This window comes from Crinia signifera, chromosome 3 (genome assembly GCF_055691185.1).
Source record: "Crinia signifera chromosome 3, ASM5569118v1, whole genome shotgun sequence".
NCBI classification, from domain to species: domain Eukaryota; kingdom Metazoa; phylum Chordata; class Amphibia; order Anura; family Myobatrachidae; genus Crinia; species Crinia signifera.
This window is the reverse complement of record NC_139219.1, coordinates 184,748,137-184,770,804: the sequence shown is the minus strand read 5'-3', so window position 1 is coordinate 184,770,804 and position 22,668 is coordinate 184,748,137. Positions and strand designations below refer to the sequence as shown.

General features: G+C 43.1%; 1 protein-coding gene across 5 annotated transcripts in view; it reads left to right on the top strand.

Moving 5' to 3' along the window:
• ANKRD6 (ankyrin repeat domain 6) overlaps positions 1–22,668 on the top strand; it is a 153,226-nt gene that overhangs the window by 84,227 nt on the left and 46,331 nt on the right. For all 5 annotated transcript variants that reach the window (XM_083177055.1, XM_083177052.1, XM_083177053.1 and 2 more), the window contains exons 3-5: positions 3,419–3,517; positions 20,135–20,233; positions 21,762–21,860. In XM_083177055.1, coding sequence (XP_083033181.1) covers positions 3,419–3,517; positions 20,135–20,233; positions 21,762–21,860 — 297 coding nt within the window. The remainder of the gene's footprint in view (positions 1–3,418; positions 3,518–20,134; positions 20,234–21,761; positions 21,861–22,668) is intronic.

Here is a 22,668-nt window from a genome sequence, read left to right as displayed (position 1 = left end):
AGACTGCACCAGGATAATGCACATCGTGATGCCCATTACACATTCTTACACACTGCAATGCCCATTAGACATTATGCTGCACACCGTAATACCCATTACATATTATACCACACACCATAATGTCCCTTACACATTATGCCACACACCGTAATGCCTATTACACATTATACCACATACTTTAATGCTGCCACACTCCGTAATGCCCATTACTTATTACAGTGGTTCCCAAACTGTGTGCCGTGGCACCCTGGGGTGCCTTTAGAGACTTGCAGGGGTGCCTTGGATTGGTGGTCTATGACAAATTCAAGTTATTTATGGGCAATATAATAGTCAAATTGTTGGAAAACAGAAGTGAATCCTGTCCATTACCATATAAATAACCACTAGGATGAGATATAGACACCTTATACTTAACTTTATATATTTTTCTGACTTTTTCAATGAGAAACTCTTGCCTAGGGGTGTCGTGAAAAAAATTCTGATACTCTGGGGTGCCCTGATCTGAAAAAGTTTGGGAACCCCTGACTTATTATATAACATACTGTAATGACTATTACATATTATGCCACACACCATAATGTTTAGGGAATATAGATGGTAAGCCCCACTGGGGAGAGAATGGTGTGACTTATATTCTCTGTAAAGCACTGCAGAATATGTGTGCGCTATATAAATAACTGGTAATAAATAAATAAAGAATATTCCATGTTATACCACACACTGTAATACCTATTACATATTATGTTGCATAAGTGCCGCTTGCCTAAATGCTTATTGCCAGGAGTTACATGCTCATTGTCCGGGTTACATGTTCGTTGCAATGAGTTTACATGCTCTTTGCCAGGGGTTTCATGCTTGCTCATTGCGCTGGGGGATTATTTGCTCATTGTCAGGGGGAGTTACATGCTTGTTGCCATGGGGTGATTTCATGCTTGTTGGCACGGGGGATTACATGCTCGTTGCCAAAGGAAAGTTACATGCTCGGGTGCACACTGAGCGCCAGCACCCCCAGAATTTGCACATCCGGGTAGCGCTTGGTGCAGTGTCTCTCTCTGTACATGGACAGAGGCTCTGAGCCCCTGAGGCTGGGCTGGGGATTGAGTGGGGGATAGCTGATGGTGGGGAGCTGTTCTCTGGCTTGTAGCACTTTGTGCACATAATCAGACTCAGTCGCACATAGATATACAGTACAAGTGTTTGCATATTATATGAAAAAGTGAAGTCTTTTGGTGCATCCTAGTTAGTTACATTGACATTTATTTCTTTACATTTGATCTATGTTTATTATCTGGGTGACTGTTTATTGTCATTTTGTTATCTGCAAGTGCTCTGGAATTTCTTTGATATACATTGCGCATACAATAGATGTGTCACTTCTAATTGAGCATACTTAACATATTTATCAAGTTTTGTGTGATGCACGCCAAGATTACATATTTTGTGGCAGTACACCCTGAGCCAAGTGCTGAAAAAGATATTACGTAAGTCTAGAATCATTCCAACAGCATTGAAAGTAATGAGGCGAGCTAAAGAAAAACTAAAAAACCTTTTCGAAATCATTTCAGGAGCCGATCCAGTTCTGGGCACTTCTGTGATTATTGTGTAACTGCATTCGATAGGCTTGCTTCTAAGTGATCAGCATATTATTATTAATAAGGGTCAGCCTGTCAGTATAAGCAGAACAAATGGCTCTGGGGCCGATTCAGATGTGTCTGTTCGGGTCCGTATTCAGCCTCTTCCCCGATGTTTGGAGTCTTCACATGCGCAAACCCCGGTATCGAATGGATTTGGCGAGTTTCACACTCACTGAATCGTTCACCCCGGGAAGAGAGGGCCGGAGACAGGCAGGGGTGGCAGTGGGGCTGGGCGTTCACCTGAGAACTCCCGAATTCGGAATACTGAAAGCGGCCAGAATAAAAGTAGTTTCAGCCAGGTAGTGGTCCGCATTTACCTGTTCGCTCGGCTGTCACTCTGTTCTTCAGGACATGGGGCCTTATTTTGGTTCATTCTTTCTGACAAAATCCTTCTTAGATGGGCAAAACCATGTGCACTGCAGGTGGGGCAGATGTAACATGTGCAGAGAGAATTAGATTTGGGTGGGGTTTTACTTCAAAGTGAGATCTATATTGCAGTGTAAATATAAAGCAGTCAGTATTTTTCCTGCACAGAAACAAAATTACTCACCCAAATCTAATTCTCTCTGCACATGTTACATCTGCCCCACCTGCAGTGCACATGGTTTTGTCCATCTAAGAAGGATTTTGTCAGAAAGAATGAACCAAAATAAGGCCCATGGAGACTTGTGTAAATCCACAATATGATGGACAGATGTTTATGTTTTGCTGTGTCTGATAACATACAAAAAATGTTTAGTGGACTTTCAAAATACTTATAATATATGTTTAAAATTGTTAATGATTAATGTAATTCAAGTAACTACAGAGGAACAAAATAAACACCTAGCAATAACATTATATAGGTAGTGGTATTTTAAACTTTATTTGACAAACATGTTGCTGCTGTTGTTGTTATTATTATTATTATTATTAATAATAATATTATTTATTAATAATAATGATAATTTATTTGTAGACTTCTTTTTTTAAAACACCTGCTGGCCAATGGCGCCCCCCTGTTGGTTGGCAGCTAATCGTGGCACATTTCCAGCAAACTGGAAGTCACAACTTTGAATATTTAGCATTGATATTAACAAGGATGGTAACGTGCCTCCTGGTGTGTTTCATTTTGGCGTATTTCTGGCGAAATAGAGGCCATTTGAATTCTGTTGCATACAGTATCTTGCAACTGACTGCGAGCAGGCCACTTTCCACACCTGAGTAACTATTACATTCTATTACTGTACATTCTGATCGAAAGCTGGTTATGAGGTATCCAAGCATTGGTGTTAAATAAAACAAGTAGAATTGTGCATTGATTACGAATTATAATTTCTGTATTCCAGATTCTGAAAGTAGGAGTAACTGTGGGTTGGGGTACCATCACTGGCTCTCCTTACTGGGGATGATGTCACAGTGGTCTAGCTGTTTTATTGTTCTAATGGAAGAAGAGATGGAAGCAGATATAGTGATGTAGTTAGTCCATCAGATTTAATGTTCTAGAAATGCAAGTACAGTAAAAGTACTGTACAACAGAAACAGTCTGGAGGATATAATCCTGATGTTTGGCTACTCTTCTGTGCACTAATCAGCTGTCAGTACTGTGTATTGTCAAAGGATGTCAGAATAAGGTTGCCCCAAAAATGAGATGGGCACAAATGAATGTTGGATGATGTACTAGTCTGAGCATATAACTGCACCTGCTGAGAGGCAGCTGTTTCGCTATGTAATTTAGTGTCATACTTCTATTACAAAATGATATTTCTGTCTAAAATTGTACTTTCTTTTTTTTCTCTTTGTAGCATGGACGGACCCCACTACATCTTGCAGCCAATAAAGGACATCTTAATGTGGTCCAAATCTTGTTAAAAGCTGGTTGTGAGCTTGATATTCAGGACGATGTAAGTAAAAAATAGGTATTTAGTATATTAACTAGTGTCTATCATAAACATTATCATTATTATCATCTTCATCTTCATCATCATCACCTTCTCCACTCTATCTGCCTCTATTACTCAATTCACTTGCATGTCCTACATGTTGCGGTTATCTACACACACCACCCCCCCCCCCCCCCCCCCCCAGCCGTTCCTCCCCAATCCTTGATAAATTCACTACCACACCTCTTCGCTTCTGACTGCCCGTCCATCATCCTCAGCAACTTTAACCTCCCTATTGATAATAATTTCCTTTGGCCTTTATTAGTGGACCAAGTGCAATCTTAGGTTTTTTTACACCACTTTCCTTTCCTCACTCGATACTCTCTGAATTTGTCACCTTGTTCTACACCAAAATTGAAGCCATCCACTATAAAATCTCCTTCCGCTTTCCTTAAGCAATGCTGCTGCCTCCACCACCCTTCCCTCCAGCCTTCCCTCCTTGTGCTCCTTCCACCTAACCACAGACAAGGATGTCCTCTCCCTTATCCTCCCTTCCCTGTCCCCCACAACCCCTTCCCCTCTCGCCTCACCATATCTCCCACTGCATGCTTGCATCTTGCTCACCTCTTCAAACTACTGTATAACTCTTTACTGGCATCTTTCCCATGCCATTCAAACATGCTCTTATCTCACCTATTCTAAAAAAACATTAACCTTGACCCGTCCTCCCTCGCTAGCTACCACCCAATCTCTCTTCTCCCATTCGCCTCCAGGCTACTTCAGCTGTTTCACTAGCTGCCTCTCTGACATTTTCATCCTCGATCTTCTTTAGTCAGACTTTTGCTCACTCCACTCCACTGAAACTGCCCTGGTCAAAGTCACCAATGGCCTGCTTTCAGCAGTCCTCTCTACTTATCCTACTAGATCTTTCTACTGCTTTTAACACTGTGGATCATTCACACCCTCTGAGTATTGGCTTCTATAGTACTGTTCTTACTTACCTCACTGACCGCTCCTTCTCAGTGTCTGCCTTTGGTTCCACCTCACCCACTTCCATCCTTTCTGTTGGGGTCCCCCAGGGTTCTGTCCTTGGGTCCTTTCTTTTTCTCCATGAACACCTCTTCCCTTTGTATGCTCATAAACTCATTTGGCCTTCAATACCACCTCTATGCTGGTCAAACGCAACTATACTGTACCTCTCCTCTCCAGACCTCTCTCCCTTTGTCCACAGCTATCCAGCTTCCTTTCTGTCATCTCCTCTGGTATGTGTGAGTGCTCTCTGAAGCTCAACATGTAAAAATTTGGTGGAGCTATACACAGTACCCAAGCATTTTTACACAATAAGTTTAATCTAATATACATAAGCCATGCCTCCCAAAAATGACTTGTTCCTGGAGGGACAAAATACTCTCTACCTGGACTTCCCTTATACTATGAATGCAATCACTTCTGTTGAAATTCTAATATTACAAATTACCTAGTTCAACACAGGTGAGGCCAATCATAAAGTACGAGTGATGTCCAGGTAGAGAGCATTTTGTCCCTCCTGGAATGGGTCATTTTGTGAGGTATGTACAAACTAATAATATACACCTGCCTTTCCCCCTAGGCCCCCTTGTCTTAAGTGTACCCCCCCAGCCTTGCCCTGAATGTATCCCCTGAATAATATGTGACGTTAAGTTTAAAGCCTTATATGGAGACTCATTGACTGGATTGAGGAGAGGGCTTATATTGGGGCTAATTCAGCATAGAATGCTTCTGCAAATGTGCAGCGCCTGCAGTGCATGTTGACGGTGGGGAGAGGTGTCAAATTGCAATCGCTTCCCGGAAGGATGCAAATGCACTTTGAGTGACAGCTGTGGATGTTGAGGGACAGCGAAGTGACTTTTTAGGGGGCGTGGTCTGGTCAAAGCAGACGTGTATGAACCATTTCCGCGGAGATTGAATGACATCACACTCAGCTGCTGCAAACAAGGCGGTGGTCCACCTGCAATCGCATCCAGGCTGTGAAGGCAGGGGGCAACCCTAATCACTACGACAGCAGCAATTTCCTCAATTTGATCGCAGTTATATTGCAATGGCAGGACTTTTCATGATGGGCAGCCTTGTTCTGTGCTGGGTGGCCCCCGGCATGCGAAAGACTACAGTTTCAGTTTAGCTATTTTAGCAAAACTGCAACTGATGCAGAATGAACCCCCTTTGTGCCAACTTCACCTCTCTAATACCCCTTTCACACCGAGCAGCAAATTACCAGGTTCAAACTTTTCAAACTGGTCATTTGCCGAATAACACAGGTATTTCTTCAATGTGAAAGGTTCAACCCGGGTCTTAAATTCCAGGTCGTGGCAACCTGAGTTGACCCTTTCACACCAAAGAAATACATGTTATTCAGCAAATTACAGGGTTGAAAAGATTCAACTCGGTAATTTGGTGTGACTACACCCAGCAAAATGACCAGCACTCAGAATGTCAGGTGATTGCCACATTGCAGGTCTATGTACTAAGCCTTATTTAGAGAGAGTTAAAGTGGATAGAGATAGATAGAGACCAATCAGCCCCAAACTGCCATGTTTCAGGCGGTGTTTGAAAAATTACAGCCGATTGGCTTTAGCTCTCTCCAAGTCTTACTACATAGACCCCTAAATGTTGAGAGTTATGTATCATTATTTTAAGGAGCCATCAATTTGTTTGTGACATTAGTACTTACTGGAGCCAATGTAGTCAACAATACAGAGGATGCTGTATCATATCTCACATGTTTTCAATCAGCACTTGACTAAAATTAAACATACTTAATTACAAATTTGCATATTTAACCCCTTCCTGACAGAGCCAGTTTTTGCCTTCCTGACAGAGCCCTTTTTTTCAAATCTGACATGTATCACTTAAGTGGGGATAACTTTTTTTTGCTTTTACTTATCCCAGTGATTTTGAGATTGTTTTTTCGTGACACATTGTACTTCAAATTAGTGGTAAATTTTGGTCGATACAGTCTGTGTTTTTTTGTGAAAAATACCAAAATGTCGTAAAAAAATGGAAAATTTAGCAATTTGCAAAATGTTACATTTTCTGCTTGTGAGACAAATAATCATACCACTCAAAATAGTTAATAACTAACATAGACCATATGTCTACTTTATGTTTCCATCATTATTTCAACTTCCTTTTAATTTTTTTGGACACTAGGAGGCTTACAATATGAATAGCAAATTTTCAAGAAAATTTCAAACACTGATTTTTTTAGGGACCAGTTCAGTTCTGATGTGACTTTGAGGGACTTGTATGTGAGACACCCCCATAAATGATGCCATTTCAAAAACTGCACCCCTCACAGTATTCAAAACAGCATTTTGGAAGTTTGTTAACCCTTTAGGTGTTTCACAGGAATTAAAACAAAGTGTAGGTGAAATTTCAAAATTTCATTTTTTTTGCAGATTTGCAATTTTAATACATTTTTCTAAGGAACACAGTAGATTTTACTAGAGAAATGTGACTAAAAATTGATTCCCCCAATTCTTTTGTTTTCATAAATATCCTATATGTGGCCCTAGTGTGCACGTTGACCAAACCACAGGCTTCATAATAGAAGGAGCACCTACTTGATTTTGGAGCCTCCTTTTTATGAGATTATTTTTTAGGCACCATGTAGGTTTCTAGGCACTATAAGATGCTAAAATTTAGTAACCCCCCCACAAGTGACCCCATTTTGCAAACTACACCCCTCAGGGAATTCATCTAGGGGTATAGTGTACATTTCAAACCCCCAGGGGTTTCACCAATTGTGGTACAACTGGGCAGTGAAAATTAAAAATTACATTTTTTACACAAAAATGCAGTTCTGGCTCAAAATTTTTCATTTTCACAAGGAATGAAGGAGACAAAGCACCCCAAAATATGTGCCCCAATTTCTCCCGAGTACGGCAATGCCTCACATGTGACCAAAAAATACCATTTGGGTGCATGGCAGGACTCAGAAGGGAAGGAGTGATTTTTGGATTTTGCAGCTCAGATTCTGGTGGAATGTTGGTGGGTGCTATGTCGCATTAGCAAGACCCCCCAAGCACCAATACAGTGGAACCCCCCCACAAGTGACCCCATTTTGCAAACTACACCCCTCAGGGAATTCATCTAGGGGTATAGTGTACATTTCAAACCCCCAGGGGTTTCACCAATTTTGATACAACTGGGCTGTGCAAATGAAAAATTACATTTTTTACACAAAAATGCAGTTCTGGCTCAAAATTTTTCATTTTCACAAGGAATGAAGGAGAAAAAGCACCCCAAAATCTGTGCCCCAATTTCTCCCGAGTACGGCAATGTCTCACATGTGACCAAAAAATACCATTTGGGTGCATGGCAGGACTCAGAAGGGAAGGAGTGATTTTTGGATTTTGCAGCTCAGATTCTGGTGGAATGTTGGTGGGTGCTATGTCGCATTAGCAAGACCCCCCAAGCACCAATACAGTGGAACCCCCCCACAAGTGACCCCATTTTGCAAACTACACCCCTCAGGGAATTCATCTAGGGGTATAGTGTACATTTCAAACCCCCAGGGGTTTCACCAATTTTGATACAACTGGGCTGTGCAAATGAAAAATTACATTTTTTACACAAAAATGCAGTTCTGGCTCAAAATTTTTCATTTTCACAAGGAATGAAGGAGAAAAAGCACCCCAAAATCTGTGCCCCAATTTCTCCAGAGTACGGCAATGTCTCACATGTGACCAAAAAATACCATTTGGGTGCATGGCAGGACTCAGAAGGGAAGAAGTGATTTTTGGATTTTGCAGCTCAGATTCTGGTGGAATGTTGGTTGGTGCTATGTCGCATTAGCAAGACCCCCCAAGCACCAATACAGTGAAACCCCCCCACAAGTGACCCCATTTTGCAAACTACACCCCTCAGGGAATTCATCTAGGGGTATAGTGTACATTTCAAACCCCCAGGGGTTTCACCAATTTTGATACAACTGGGCTGTGCAAATGAAAAATTACATTTTTTACACAAAAATGCAGTTCTGGCTCAAAATTTTTCATTTTCACAAGGAATGAAGGAGAAAAAGCACCCCAAAATCTGTGCCCCAATTTCTCCCGAGTACGGCAATGCCTCATGTGTGACCAAAAAGTGCCAGGACTCAGAAGGGAAGGAGTGATATTTGGATTTTGCAGCACAGATTCTGGTGGAATGTTGGTGGGTGCTATGTCGCATTAGCAAGACCCCCAAAGCACCAATACAGTGGAAGCCCCCCACAAGTGACCCCATTTTGCAAACTACACCCCTCAGGGAATTCATCTAGGGGTATAGTGTACATTTCAAACCCCCAGGGGTTTCACCAATTTTGATACAACTGGGCAGTGAAAATGAAAAATTACATTTTTTTACACAAAAATGCAGTTCTGGCTCAAAATTTTTCATTTTCAGAAGGTATGAAGGAGAAAAAGCGGTACTCTTTACCTAGAACGGCGCCAGCGATTGAAATCGCGGGCGTCGTGGGTAAAAATCGCGGTCATCGCGGGTAAATCGGGATGGCCGCGATGACCGCGATGACCGCGATCACCGCGATTTTCCCATAGGGAACAATGTTAAAACGGCTGATTGACCGCGATTTTACTGTTAAATGCCTCAATGGACCCGATTTGGGGCCAAACAGGCCAAATTAACCCTTAAATGTCCCCCCAAATGTTTAACGCCACCCCACGATCCACGCCAACCCGAAGCGTGGCGAGCGCAGCGAGCCCGCGAGGGGCGGCGGTACGCGTCCTCCGACCTTTTCATGCCCTACTCTCCACTAGGGCGTGGTGTGAGAATATAATAGTGTGGCGAGCGCAGCGAGCCACCGAGCCCGAAGCGTGGCGAGCGCACGCGGATACCTTCACAGGTAGACGCGTCCCCTCGCGGGCTTCACAGGTGTCCACCTCGCCACGGACACCTGTGAAGCCCGCGAGGGGACGCGTCTACCTGTGAAGGTATCCGCGTCCCCTCGCGGGGCTCGCTGCGCTCGCCACGCTTCGGGCTCGGTGGCTCGCTGCGCTCGCCACACTATTATATTCTCACACCACGCCCTAGTGGATAGTAGGGCATGAAAAGGTCGGAGGACGCGTACCGCCGCCCCTCGCGGGCTCGCTGCGCTCGCCACGCTTCGGGTTGGCGTGGATCGTGGGGTGGCGTTAAAAATTTGGGGGGACATTTAAGGGTTAATGGGCTCTGTGGCCCATTTAACATTGATTCCTATGGCCAAATCGGGTGGATTGAGCCATTTAACAGTAAAATCGGGTCCATCGCGCCTTTTAACATTGATTCCTATGGGAAATCGGGAGCATCGCGTCGCGGGCATCGCGGGTACATTTATGGACGGCCGCGACGCGACCGACACGATTTCAAAGTTTAACATTGGTTTCAATGGGAAATCGCGGGCATCGCGTCGGTCGCGTCGCGGCCATACATAAATGTACCCGCGATGCCCGCGACGGGCGCCGTTCTAGGTAAAGAGTACCGAAAAAGCACCCCAAAATCTGTGCCCCAATTTCTCCCGAGTACGGCAATGCCTCATGTGTGACCAAAAAGTGCCAGGACTCAGAAGGGAAGGAGTGATATTTGGATTTTGCAGCACAGATTCTGGTGGAATGTTGGTGGGTGCTATGTCGCATTAGCAAGACCCCCAAAACACCAATACAGTGGAACCCCCCCACAAGTGACCCCATTTTGCAAACTACACCCCTCAGGGAATTCATCTAGGGGTATAGTGTACATTTCAAACCCCCAGGGGTTTCACCAATTTTGATACAACTTGGCAGTGAAAATGAAAAATTACATTTTTTTACACAAAAATGCAGTTCTGGCTCAAAATTTTTCATTTTCAGAAGGTATGAAGGAGAAAAAGCACCCCAAAATCTGTGCCCCAATTTCTCCCGAGTATGGCAATGCCTCATATGTGACCAAAAAATACCAGTTGGGTGCATGGCAGGACTCAGAAGGGAAGGAGTGATTTTTGGATTTTGCAGCTCAGATTCTGGTGGAATGAATGGTGGGTGCTATGTGGCATTAGCAAGACCCCCGAAGCACGGTGAAATGATGAACCTAATAATCCATAGATGTGTGGTATATTTTAAAACACTCCTTTATACATAGGCCGGGTTTGTCGGGGCAAGTTTCACAGTGGAAAATAGTTTCCTTTCTTATTCCCTTTTTATAGCAAACTTTGCACCTTTTTTGTGTCCTGCCCTTTCTTGCAGTGGAGGGGATTTCGTTAGGAAAATGCTGCCCTGGTACAATACGGGGGCCAGTACTAGAAGTACTGGGGCCCTCTGCCTGCTGGTTCCCAAATATTAGGCCCTTTATGACTTCCTCTTGAAAGTGCATAAATGTCCCCCTCTGGCTGGTAGAACGGAATAGCACGTAAGCGTTATACAGTGCCATCTGGATGATATACACGGCCAGCTTCTTGTACCAGATTTTTGTTTTCCGCAGGGCACTGTACGGCTTCAGTACCTGATCTGAAAGATCCACTCCGCCCATGTACCTATTGTAATCCAGGATACAATTAGGTTTTGAGGTGTGGGTACTGGTACCTCGTACAGGGACGGAGGTGGTACTGTCTCCATGAATTGTTGTCAGTATAAGGACATCCCTCTTGTCCTTATATTTGACCAACAACATATTTTCGGTGCATATTCCCCTGCTTTCACCCCTTCTCATTACTTGGGCAATGTGCGTTTTTGGGAGGCCTCTTTGGTTCTTACGCACAGTACCGCAAGCTGCTGTACCTCTTGAACCAAGGGCCTTAAACAGGGGGATGCTAGTGTAAAAGTTATCCACATAGAGGTGATAACCTTTATCCAGGAAGGGGTGCACTAAATCCCAGACAATTTTTCCACTAACACCTACGAGGGAGGGGGGGGCATTCTGGCGGTTCAATTCTTGAATCCTTCCCTTCATATACCCTAAACCTGTGGGTGTACCCTGAGGTGCTTTCACACAGTTTATACATTTTTATGCCATACCTTGCCCTCTTACTGGGAAGGTACTGGCGGAATTTAACCCTTCCTTTAAAATGTATAAGGGACTCGTCGATACAAATAAATTTTTCAGGGATGTACATCTCTTCAAATTTGGCACTGAAATGATCAATGACCGGCCTGACTTTGAATAGCCGGTCAAAGGTGGGATCATCTCTGGGTGGGCACTGTGCATTATCATTTTAATGCAAAAATTTAAGGATCATCTCAAAACGAGCCCGAGTCATGGCCATACGGTAAAATGGGGTGCTGTACAGAACATCTGTACTCCAATATTGCCTAATTTCTGGCTTTTTTACTATGCCCATATGAAACACCAGACCCCAAAACGTCATCATCTCTACTGCATCTACAGGGGTCCACCTAGCAAATGATGATGTGGGGTTTTGAGCAATGAACTGCTGGGCATATAAATTAGTTTGGTCCACCATTAAATTTATAAAATCATCAGTGAAAAATAATTTGAAAAAGTCAATTTCTCTGAGACCTGTGGAATCAAATTGGATTCCTGGCATGGCCAAAAACTCAGGAACCTGGGGCTCAAAATTGTCTGGTGGTGGGGTCCATACGAGATCAATTATTGGGGGGGGGGGTCTCAGCTGCTCTACGGGGGCGTCTTTGAGGGGGTCCCTCATCATCAGAGGAGGAAGAGGAGCTTAAGGCGAATCCTTCAAATTCCCCGCTTGCATCACTGGCTGTGTCAGAGTCAGAGGCAAGCATGGCATATGCCTCCTCCGCTGAATACATTCTTCTGGATGACTGGGATGACATTTGGGATGACATTTGGGATGCCATTTTTATTTTTGTGTTTCTGGTAGTGAAATGTTTCAACACGTGTATAGTGTAGGGGGGGGTACAAACTTTATTTCAACCCAGGGGGGTATGTAGTGTGTAGTGTGTATGTAGTGCAGAAAAAAAAAATACTTTATACAGGAATTTGATCCCAATAAAAAAAAAAAAATTGAAGGGGTTAAAAAAAAAAAAAAAAAAGGTCCTGCGCCAAAAATTGAGCACAGATGTTGGTCAGTAACGTCCGTCACTGAACAGCGCTCAAAGGCAACAGGAATTTGATCAAAAAAATAAATAAAAATAGATCAACCCTGTGCCGAAAAAGCTGATCAGTGATGTACGTCACTAATCAGCGCACAGTGGCCACAGGACACCCACAAAATCACAGTGTGTGTAAAAAAAAAAATTAAAAAAAGACCCCACAGCACCCTCAAAGATAAAAAAAAAAGGTGATCAGTGATGCGACACTGATTACCAGTGAGGGGCAGCAGGTGCACAACCTTTGGTGCAACTGACAGTGCAACTGGCAGCAACTGACAGGTATATATAAAAAAAAAAACCTCTGCACCCCCAAAAAGTTGCTGATCACCTCAGATATAGTGATCAGCACAAAAGGCGGGGGCAGCAGACACAAAATATAGCACTCTCTATCACTCTCTGTCACTATCTCTCTCTATCTCTCTCTATCTCTCTATCTCTCACTATCTATCACTCTATGACACTGCAGCAGCAGCACTGACAGTTATATATAAAAAATAACCCCTGCACCCCCAAAAAGTTGCTGGGGGTGCACAAAAGGGGGACAGCAGACACAAAATATAGCACTCTCTGTCACTATCTCTCTCTATCTCTCTATCTCTCACTATCACTCTATGACACTGCAGCAGCAGCACTGACAGGTATTTATATAAAAATAAAACCCTGCGCCCCCAAAAAGTTGCTGATCAGTTAATTTATACTGATCAGCACAAAAGGGGGGGCAGCAGTCAGTTATATAAAAAAAATATATATAGCACAATCTGTCACTATCTCTCTATCTCTCTCTATCTCTCTCTATCTCTATATCTATAACTTTATCACACTGCAGCAGCACAAAATATAGCACTCTCTGTCACTAGCCCTCTCTATCTCTCTCTATCTCTCTCTCTCTATCTCTCTATCTATACTCGATGACACTGCAGCAGCACAACACAGCACAACACTGCACAGGAAGTCACAGCAAGAAGCAAGAAGTAGCAAGATCCAGGCAGTGATCAGGTAAGTATTTTGTAAGGTTCAGGTCAGTATACTGCGGCAGCTAGGCACGGTGACCGCACTGCACGCAATTCCAGACCGGAATGGCGTATGCAGTGCAGTCACCATTAGTTTAAACCCCCCTCCATGGCTGTGATTGGTTCGTCGGTCCGACGAACCAATCACGGCCTTTGGGGGCGGGCGGGGTGAGGTGGGGTGACACCAGTGTCACCCTTACACCCCGCGGTGATTGGTGCTGTACTTTACAGCACCAATCACCTCCGATCCCTGTGTCACCGGCGAACGTTATTCGCCGGTGACACAGAAAACGCTGTAATTGGCTGTTCACACTGAACAGCCAATCACAGCGATCGCCGACGGGGGGGCGGCATCGCAGCCCCCCCTGGGCATGCAGGGACATGTCTGCTGTCAGGGACAGCAGACATCGTCCCTCTGTCACTGCGTCTCTAGACGCAGTGACAGTTTGAAGCCATGACGTATATATACGTCATGTGTCGGGAAGTACATCCCGGCCATGACGTATATATATATGTCAAATGTCGGGAAGGGGTTAAAAACAATGTGGAAATTACAACCCTTGCTAGCATATATGCAGACCAATTCTGCAGATACAAACACAAAGGAGACATAGTACAGCTTGTACCAACTACAAGACAGGCACAAACACAACACAATAACATGACCTCAGTAATTCTTATTGGATGATTGTTAAATGACCGCCACAAACTGGCGGCACTGCTGTTATTAAGCACATTTATAGCAGCTGAATGAGTCATCGTAGGTGTATGCTACTTTACATAATCGAGTACAGCCTTCTGACAGCTGAAGTTGTTTCAATTGTTTAACAACTATTTATGCCAGCTGAGCAATTGTCTGCACAGTAATTAAACAATTGACTTAGGCTGGTTTCACACACTCCGGCTCCTGCCGGACGGCGAGATCCCGCACGGCCAGGAAGCCGTGCCGCACTCAGTAGTTGTGAATGGACACTATTGTGTCCGTTCACACGGGACAGCCACGGCCCGGCTGCACGGTTGCAGCCGGAACCCGCCACTGGAAGGGACGGCTGCCGGGCTGTGGCCATCCCCTCCATGATAAACTAGTGTGTGCTGCACGGCTTCCTGGCCGTATGGGTTTTCGCCGTCCGCCAGGAGCCAGAGTGTGTGAAACCAGCCTTATAATTTCAACTTGCTACACATGTTTATTATTGATAAATATTTTGTACCCAATATTTTGAAAATGTTTATTTTATTTTAGTTTGAAACAAACAAACATACTTTGTGTCCTCATACATCTGGCCTCAATACACCATACAGGTAGCATCCTGTGAAACTCCATTAGGTATCCTTTATTATTGAAAATGTTTCAGGTGCAACGCGATACAGATATAGCAAACCGGTGTATTGCTTCATTTTATATGCAACGCTGGGCCTCAGGCCCGGCTCTAGGGTGTTCGGTGCCCCTCTGCAAACTATACATTTGCACCCTCCTATACTTTACAAAAGAGACAGTGCATGCCGAAGACCGCAAATTCACGTGTTTTTGGCGTATTCACGGACGGTTTCTCCATGCCATTTGGCTCCCCCCGCCCAAAAGAAGTGAAAAGGCATGGGCAAAAATGTACGAAAAAATGGGACCGTGATTGAATACTAAAAAGGCTGTCTTTTTGCCTTTTGAAAACTTCTGCTGGGATTGAATCCCCCCCCCCATAGACTCAGTCATACACAAATCTTAAAGTGCAGTATATCAAATTAATCAACAGTCTCCTGGTGTTCCCTAGCTGCATTATGGGCCTGATTCAGACCTGCTCGCTAATATATGCTGCCTAGTGAGCAGGGCCAAATTAGGTAAACGCCGCCACACCCCCACCAAGCGAATCCCCGCACTAGCATGCAAGGGGATGTGTACGGTAACACATCCACTAACATGCGGATGCAAAGAGGAGAAATCATTCGATGGTAGCTCACCATCGAATGATTTCTATAGCCTTAACACTGAAAAATAAGTCTATACTTCAGATGCCCGCTATCTGCTGAATTGGGGGCGGGCACTGACGTCATGTGATGAAAGCCTCCCGCCCTGAGGATGCATGTGCACGCCTGTGTCCGTAGGGGTACACCCAGCGTTTTTATGCATGCGCAAACCCCCACCATCGGGATCGATGGTGGATTCGGACCTGAGCGATCTGGTCGGAATTACCAAACAAAACAAAAAAGATATGACTGCGCTAAAATATACAAATGTAATAAAATATATAGTACATTAATACAAATACAGTACAATGAGCATATGAAAAAATATAAAATGTACTTCTGCATGTGATGTATCACATGTGATCCCCGTTCCTTGCCACCGGGAAGAGATCCAACCTGGAGATCTTACATGTAGTACGTATAATGTCCGGCTCCGATCCGATGCCCACAGGGCCGTGCATCTGATTGGATATCACACACATGCTATTTGGACCGATTTCACCTAATTTCTCATCTGCAATCGGGTGAAATCAGGCCCAAATCACATAGGGCAGTATTCAATGCGGCCAGCTAGGTGTTACACAGCTAGGATCCCCGAAAACAAGCGACCCCCGCCATTTAACCCCCGCGCTGGCCGCTCACCGTATTCAATGTTCCGGTGGAACCCTCACTGTCAGAGGAGGGCGAGGATTCCCCCAAACAGGGAGGCTAGCGGCTAATGCAGGGAGCATTAGCTGCATTTAGCCGCGAGCCTCGCTGTTTTAGCGTCCGCACGCGCAGTTTCCCCGTCGCCGTAAAAAACCCAGCAAGGTGGAAATTGCGTGAGCAGGGTGGTCAGTTCAATACTAACCGTGCGAGCTGTGACAGTGAGCAGTCACCACTGCTCGCTGTCACAGCTCGCAAAAACCATTGAATATACCCCCATATAGATCCTTAGTTCTTATTAATCATTCCAGAAACCGGAAGAGAATATTGAAATAATATTAGGGGCTTTTTATGTGGCAAATTTGTTTTGGTTTGTACTTATAGGGTGCCTTGGAGACCAATTTGTCAGTTATATGGTGAATTACCATAAAAAATATATATATACCCAGTGATGTGAATACTGTACTTATAGATTATTAAATAAAAATATTAATGTTTAGATATAAGTATTACAGTTTTGTGTAAGGAATTATGAATTCTGCAAAAAAATAAAAATAAAATTGGGACAATAAAAACTAATAACAAGAGCCCTTACTTGGATGTAAATAGAAATAAAGTAATCCTGAAGTCATCTTAAGAATCTAAATATAACCATATTCTAAAAGTGCCTCATAACGAAGCTACAATTTACATATACGCGCAAATTTCGCGCCTGCGCCTGAAAAAAGGGGGCATTGTCACCAGGCGACCGTTATAGGCCATGTTAAAAAAATTACAGTTAGAAGCTGATTGGCTGGTGGTTTATCACTCGCCATTTTATCACTTTTCATGGCTTAGTAAATCTCGCCCAGAGAACGAATCCCAGTGTGACCTGCCCCGTGCTTGGCGCATCCTACTGTAATCTCCCAGATTCTAGTTTTCACAAGTAAGGAAGACCTGACCCATGTGCTTGTTTTTGTTGTGCACATGACTGAGATTAGCACAGACCCTAGCTGCACGCACATGACACTCCCACAAGACTTGCATGTGACCACAATGTTACCACTCAATTGCCGCACTGAAGCACATATTTCAGAATCTGCGTCTTTTGATGCAAACAAATGTGTAAATCAGGGTTGCCGACCCTCCCGGAATTTGCAGGAGTCTCCCGAAAATCGGGTCCTTCCTCCCGGCCCCCGGAAGGGTGGGCAACCCTCCCGGAATCAGGGGGACCCCCACTGAGCCCCCCGATCGCGGCATTTATATGCCGCAATCCGCGGGTCTTAGGGGAGGGGGCGGAGCTAAAATGGCACAATCGTGACGTTTTAGCCCCGCCCCCTCCATGGATAACTGTTATTTCAACTATTTGTTGTAATGGGGGCGGGGCTTAATGACGTCACAGTTAAGCCCCGCCCCCAAAACGCGTAATGCAAGAATCCTCTCCGGGCTTCTCCCGGAGAGGATTTTTAGAAAGTCGGCAACCCTGGTGTAAATGTGTTTCTCACATGCACAGTATGCTAGCAGGAATGCAGAAAGTGTGCCAGTTTATAGTAAACTAAGACTACCTACAATACATCCCATAATAACACCTACCTACCTCATTCATAAATGTTTTCCCAGCAGCTGCTCACCATTTGGTGGAGCATATGCTGTATGTGGCCTTGTCTGACGTTAAGTGCCCCAATTACCTGCTTACCGCTCACTTGAACCATTGTGATATTTTTGCTACTTGTGTCTGCACTGTTGTGTCTGACCCGGAGGGTCTCTGGTAAATTATGTGGGCTTCAGCCACTATTTGACTCTTCATTTATCTCTCACTAATTTGGCAAAAAATTACTAGATGAACTACAAATATCAGCCAAAGTTTTGGCATGTTCCTGGTGATGATGTCTGTAATTATTTCAGAATTTGCCCATTTGTTGCTGTCCACACTTTGCAAGGGAAGTTCTTTATTTATAGAATTGTCCATGTGCCCAATGCTAGTTCTCTTCCTATGATTTGTGTTTGCACTCAGTGCACACAGTGCATGGTTTGTCCAGGTGCACTATTACTTGCTTTAGCCTAACTCATGGGTTTATTTACTAAGATGGGAGTTCTACTAAAGATGGGATGTTGCTATGGTAACCAGTCAGGTTCTAGCTATTATCTTTTAGAAGGTACTAAATAAAAAGTAGATTCAGATTGGTTGCCAATAGCAACATCCCAACTTTAATAGAACTCCCATCTTAGTAAATAAAGCCCTCAGAAAATGTCCCATATAGAACAAAAATAGGTTTACCATGTCATTGCCGTTTGAATTCCCCACATGTTAACAGTATAATATAGGGCCTCCACCATAAAATAGGTAGAACTGGCTTTTAGGCTGCTCTCCTACAATTGTGAATGAGTCTCAGTTAGTACTGACGTACTCAGATAGCTTGCCACACTAGCGGGTACATATATTAGGCAGCACTTTTCAAAGCCTTTGGGGCATTCATTTGTAAATACAAAACACGGCATATTTTGTATTATTGACCATTTGATACAACAGCAAACATTGCTACTTAATACATTTACCTCCAAGACTCCTTAGCATTGCTTTTCAGACTTTAATGCTACATTTCACAAATAATGGTGTTGTGTGATATAATTGAAACAGTATTAGAATCAGTTCTCGTGTTTACACGTCTATCATTCTTTTTACACTTTTACTTTCTGTTAGTTTGTTGATCAGTAAGAATGTTTTCTATAGTTTGTTTTGAGTGACCTCTAGTGGCCTGGCATGGAATCTTTTGGTTGATGTAAATATAAAATATATATCAATGGAATTTAGGTAATAACACATTCAGAAATCCTGGAATCTCAAAATCTCAGCAGTTGGGCACATTAAACAATAAACCTTTTTAAAAATATTTGAAAACATATACTGTAGATATCTTTTAAAAATGTTGGCACACACATAATACTTGCCTGCTCTCTTGGTAGTTGAGGGAGGCGCAATTTTTTTTCGCAGAGCGCAAACCCGGATGAGCGGGCTTATTTCCCTCAGGGTGCCCGCACCCAAGTGAAGCGGGCAGGATCAAGAGATAATGAGGGGTATTTACATGCCAAAACGCATGGGGGTTATGCAATTGAGTCATTTTAGCTCCACCCCCTCCAGCAGACCAGCAAGTCACATCATTTTGCCAATGTGGGGACGAGACTTGATGATACCAGAAGTCAATCCCCACCCTTCAAAGGACAAAGTGTAAAAATAATAATCAAATTCCAGGGGTACATGTTATCCATCTTTATAAAAGCAGAGTGCACTCACAAGGGTCTTTGCAAAAGAAAGTCACTTTTATTACTTACAAATGCATTAGTGGAAGCTAATGTTCCAGTCACAAATGGTGGCCTTCATCAGTACATATCCCATAACATATCCTCTTCTTTGGTTGTCATGGGATATGTTCTGATGAAGGCCACTGTTTGTGCCATACACATTGATGATATGTATTTGTAAGCAATAAAAGTGACTCTCTTTTGCAAAGATCCTGCACTCTGCTTTTATAATATGGAAGCAATTTCTCAGGGATGTGTTGCCTGCCGGCAGAGCCACGAAAGGATAAGTGTGGCATCTGGTGGAGGGTGCGTGGCCTGGCGCTGCAACCCACAATTTTGTCACTTTGTGGGCATGCCCATAGCTCCCCGAGCAGCTGGAAAGCTCCTGGCTTCCCTCCCTGCACTGATAGATGTCGTGCGCACAGCACATATACTGTGTATTGACCTCGGCTGCTGAGAATAGCAGTGGTGTTCACCGGCTCCCCTAACCGGTCCCCGGCCACGGGACACTGCAACTGGTGGGTGGGACAGTGGGGCAATAGTAAGATAGAGGGACTTTCCCACTGTAATCGAGACATTTAGGAGGTATGCATTGTTTCTCAATTTTTGTGGTAAGTTTCTTTGTGCATTGTGGCATCTGTGAACAAAGTGTACAAATATCCTTGTCTGATTCTATTTTATAGGGACACCAGACAGCCTTGCACAGGGCAGCCGTGGTGGGGAACAGCGACATTCTTGCAGTATTGATACAAGAAGGTTGTGCCTTGGACAGACAGGATAAGGTATTACCACTGAGAAAATGAGCTGGAAATGTATTTAAAACATTATTATATAATGTATGGGCAGATTTTTCAAATCTTTGAGAACAAATAAAGTGGAGAGAGAAAAAAGCACACAACCAATCAGCATATGTCATTTTGCTATCACATCCTGTAAAATGATAGTTAGAAGCTGATTGGTTTATTTCTCTCCAAATTTGATAAATCTCCCCCATAGGCTGTTAGAATTTGTGATCCTAAACATGATCTAAAAAAGTCACAGGAGACCAATTCCCACTGTAATGGTGAAAACATGAATGCACTGCCAGGGGGAATTAGAAACACACACACACAACATCAGGAGTGGGAAAAGGAAACACACACTATCAGGAGTGTTTACTACTGCACACATTCTATAGGGTTTCATTGTCACTTGCTAACATTTACCATTCCATATCCTAAGAAATTGCAGCTGCAATGATCTACTTTCACCTCTCGCCCACATATACAGTGCAGAGCATCTCTCCATCCACTTCTAGCTCCCAATAACTGTTTGTGTACAGAGGAGAAGCGCCCACACAGACACTCACATCCAGCCCACACATCCACACTCTTAGCATTAACATTGTGTGCGATTGCACAGAGTGGAAATGTGTGTATATGGAAGAGCATTTTGTTTGTAGTTTTGCACTTTTGTGGTTAGTAAATGGCTCATCTTGTTGTAATCATGTGTATATATACGTACTGCATGTATTTTTGTGTTCCTTTTTTTATTAATCCTTTATTTCTGAATAAGTTTTTGTCATTCAATTTGCTTTATAATATTAGAGAATGTGGGAATATGACCATACTTCTGGTTAGCTGGAATTTTAGATAATGGAGGTTATTCATTGATGTCTGTATTTTTCAGCTAGCAGAAAAATCCAAACATACTTATTCAATGTGGTCGTTTTAGGGCGGTTTTTCCGCCTATGCAGGGCCGAATGCATCAGTGGAAAATAAATATAAAATCCGTGGATTGGCGAGTAATTCGCTGATCCAAGTGTCTTAGGTCCATGCAAAGTTATCTAACAGTCAATAATTGGCACTTGAATTGAATAGGTAAATGTAAATTTGATGGAAAATAATCAAAAAGTGCAGATTTTCCAACTGTCTACAAAATTGTCACAGATTTAAACCCCCCCCCCCCCCTATATTTTCACTCTCATGGAGAGATACTGCATATAAGAGCTAAATCATTTTTATACTAATAACAATCAATACCCCTCTGTCATCCGAGGTACTATAGTCTCTGAGCTGATTTGAAGGCTTTGTTTTCAGTCATACTTCCAGTACCAGTGATAAAAAAGGCATTTCTGCTGATAGATCTGACACCAGCATTAGAACCCTGTTTTGTAGTCTGTCTGATTCTGCAAACCTAAAGCAATAACAGATCATTAAATTGGTCACAGAAATCCTTAGTCTTGTATCAGTGGGAAAAAGTATCATGCATACAGCCTCAGGGATGCCCAGTCTGGTCCGGACTCACTCATCTGCTGTTATGTTTCTTCAGGATGGCAACACAGCCCTACATGAAGCCGCTTGGCACGGATTCAGCCAATCTGTCAAACTGCTTGTTAAGGCTGGGGCTAATGTTCTTGCCAAGAACAAGGTGAGAATCATGTCAAACATCAATCACTTCCTAACTGGATTACTTCTATTTACAGAGAGTGTTACCTTTTCATAGCCTTTTCCTTTGGAGAATTGCAATGTTTTATTTAGTGTTGCTCTATTGTACATTAAATACAGTTCTGTTTTGGTCCAACTTTCTAACATACAGTAGTTTTATGTTACACAAAACCATATTAAAGTTTGTATACTGCATCCCATTATTTGAATGCAGGTATATTCACCCCATGTACAGATCCATGTAACATGCATTATGATGTATGCCTTGCTGTCCAGTTACTTCATCAGTCAGTGTAGTGGTCAGCATCAGTATAATATGCTGTATTTCCTGATATCCAGAAACACATCATGTTTAATATTTTAGAAATGCAAGGGCAATAGCGGCCAATGGAAACAATAACATTCCGACTGCACAATAATACTTAAGTGCAATTTTTAGGGAAAATGTTCTATTTATAAACTTTTAAAATAAAGCACACAGGTGGCCGGCTTGTATATAATATCTAACAGCTGTACAATGCTTGTTATTGTGATCATTGGATGTTAGGGACATTGGGTATAGTGCCAAACCAGTAGTCCCTACCTATGTGTTATGTACAGTATGCTGTTTGTAACTCTGGTTATTTGCATGATCTGTGATTTATTGAGTCTATAAATTGCACAAATACTGTGTTTATCTGTTCAGCATACATATTCTAAAAATGTGTGTTATGATCCCTTAATAGAAATATATTATTCAGAATCTTTGTAATCTAACTTTTAATGGACTTTGGGTTAGTGTTTTTTTATTC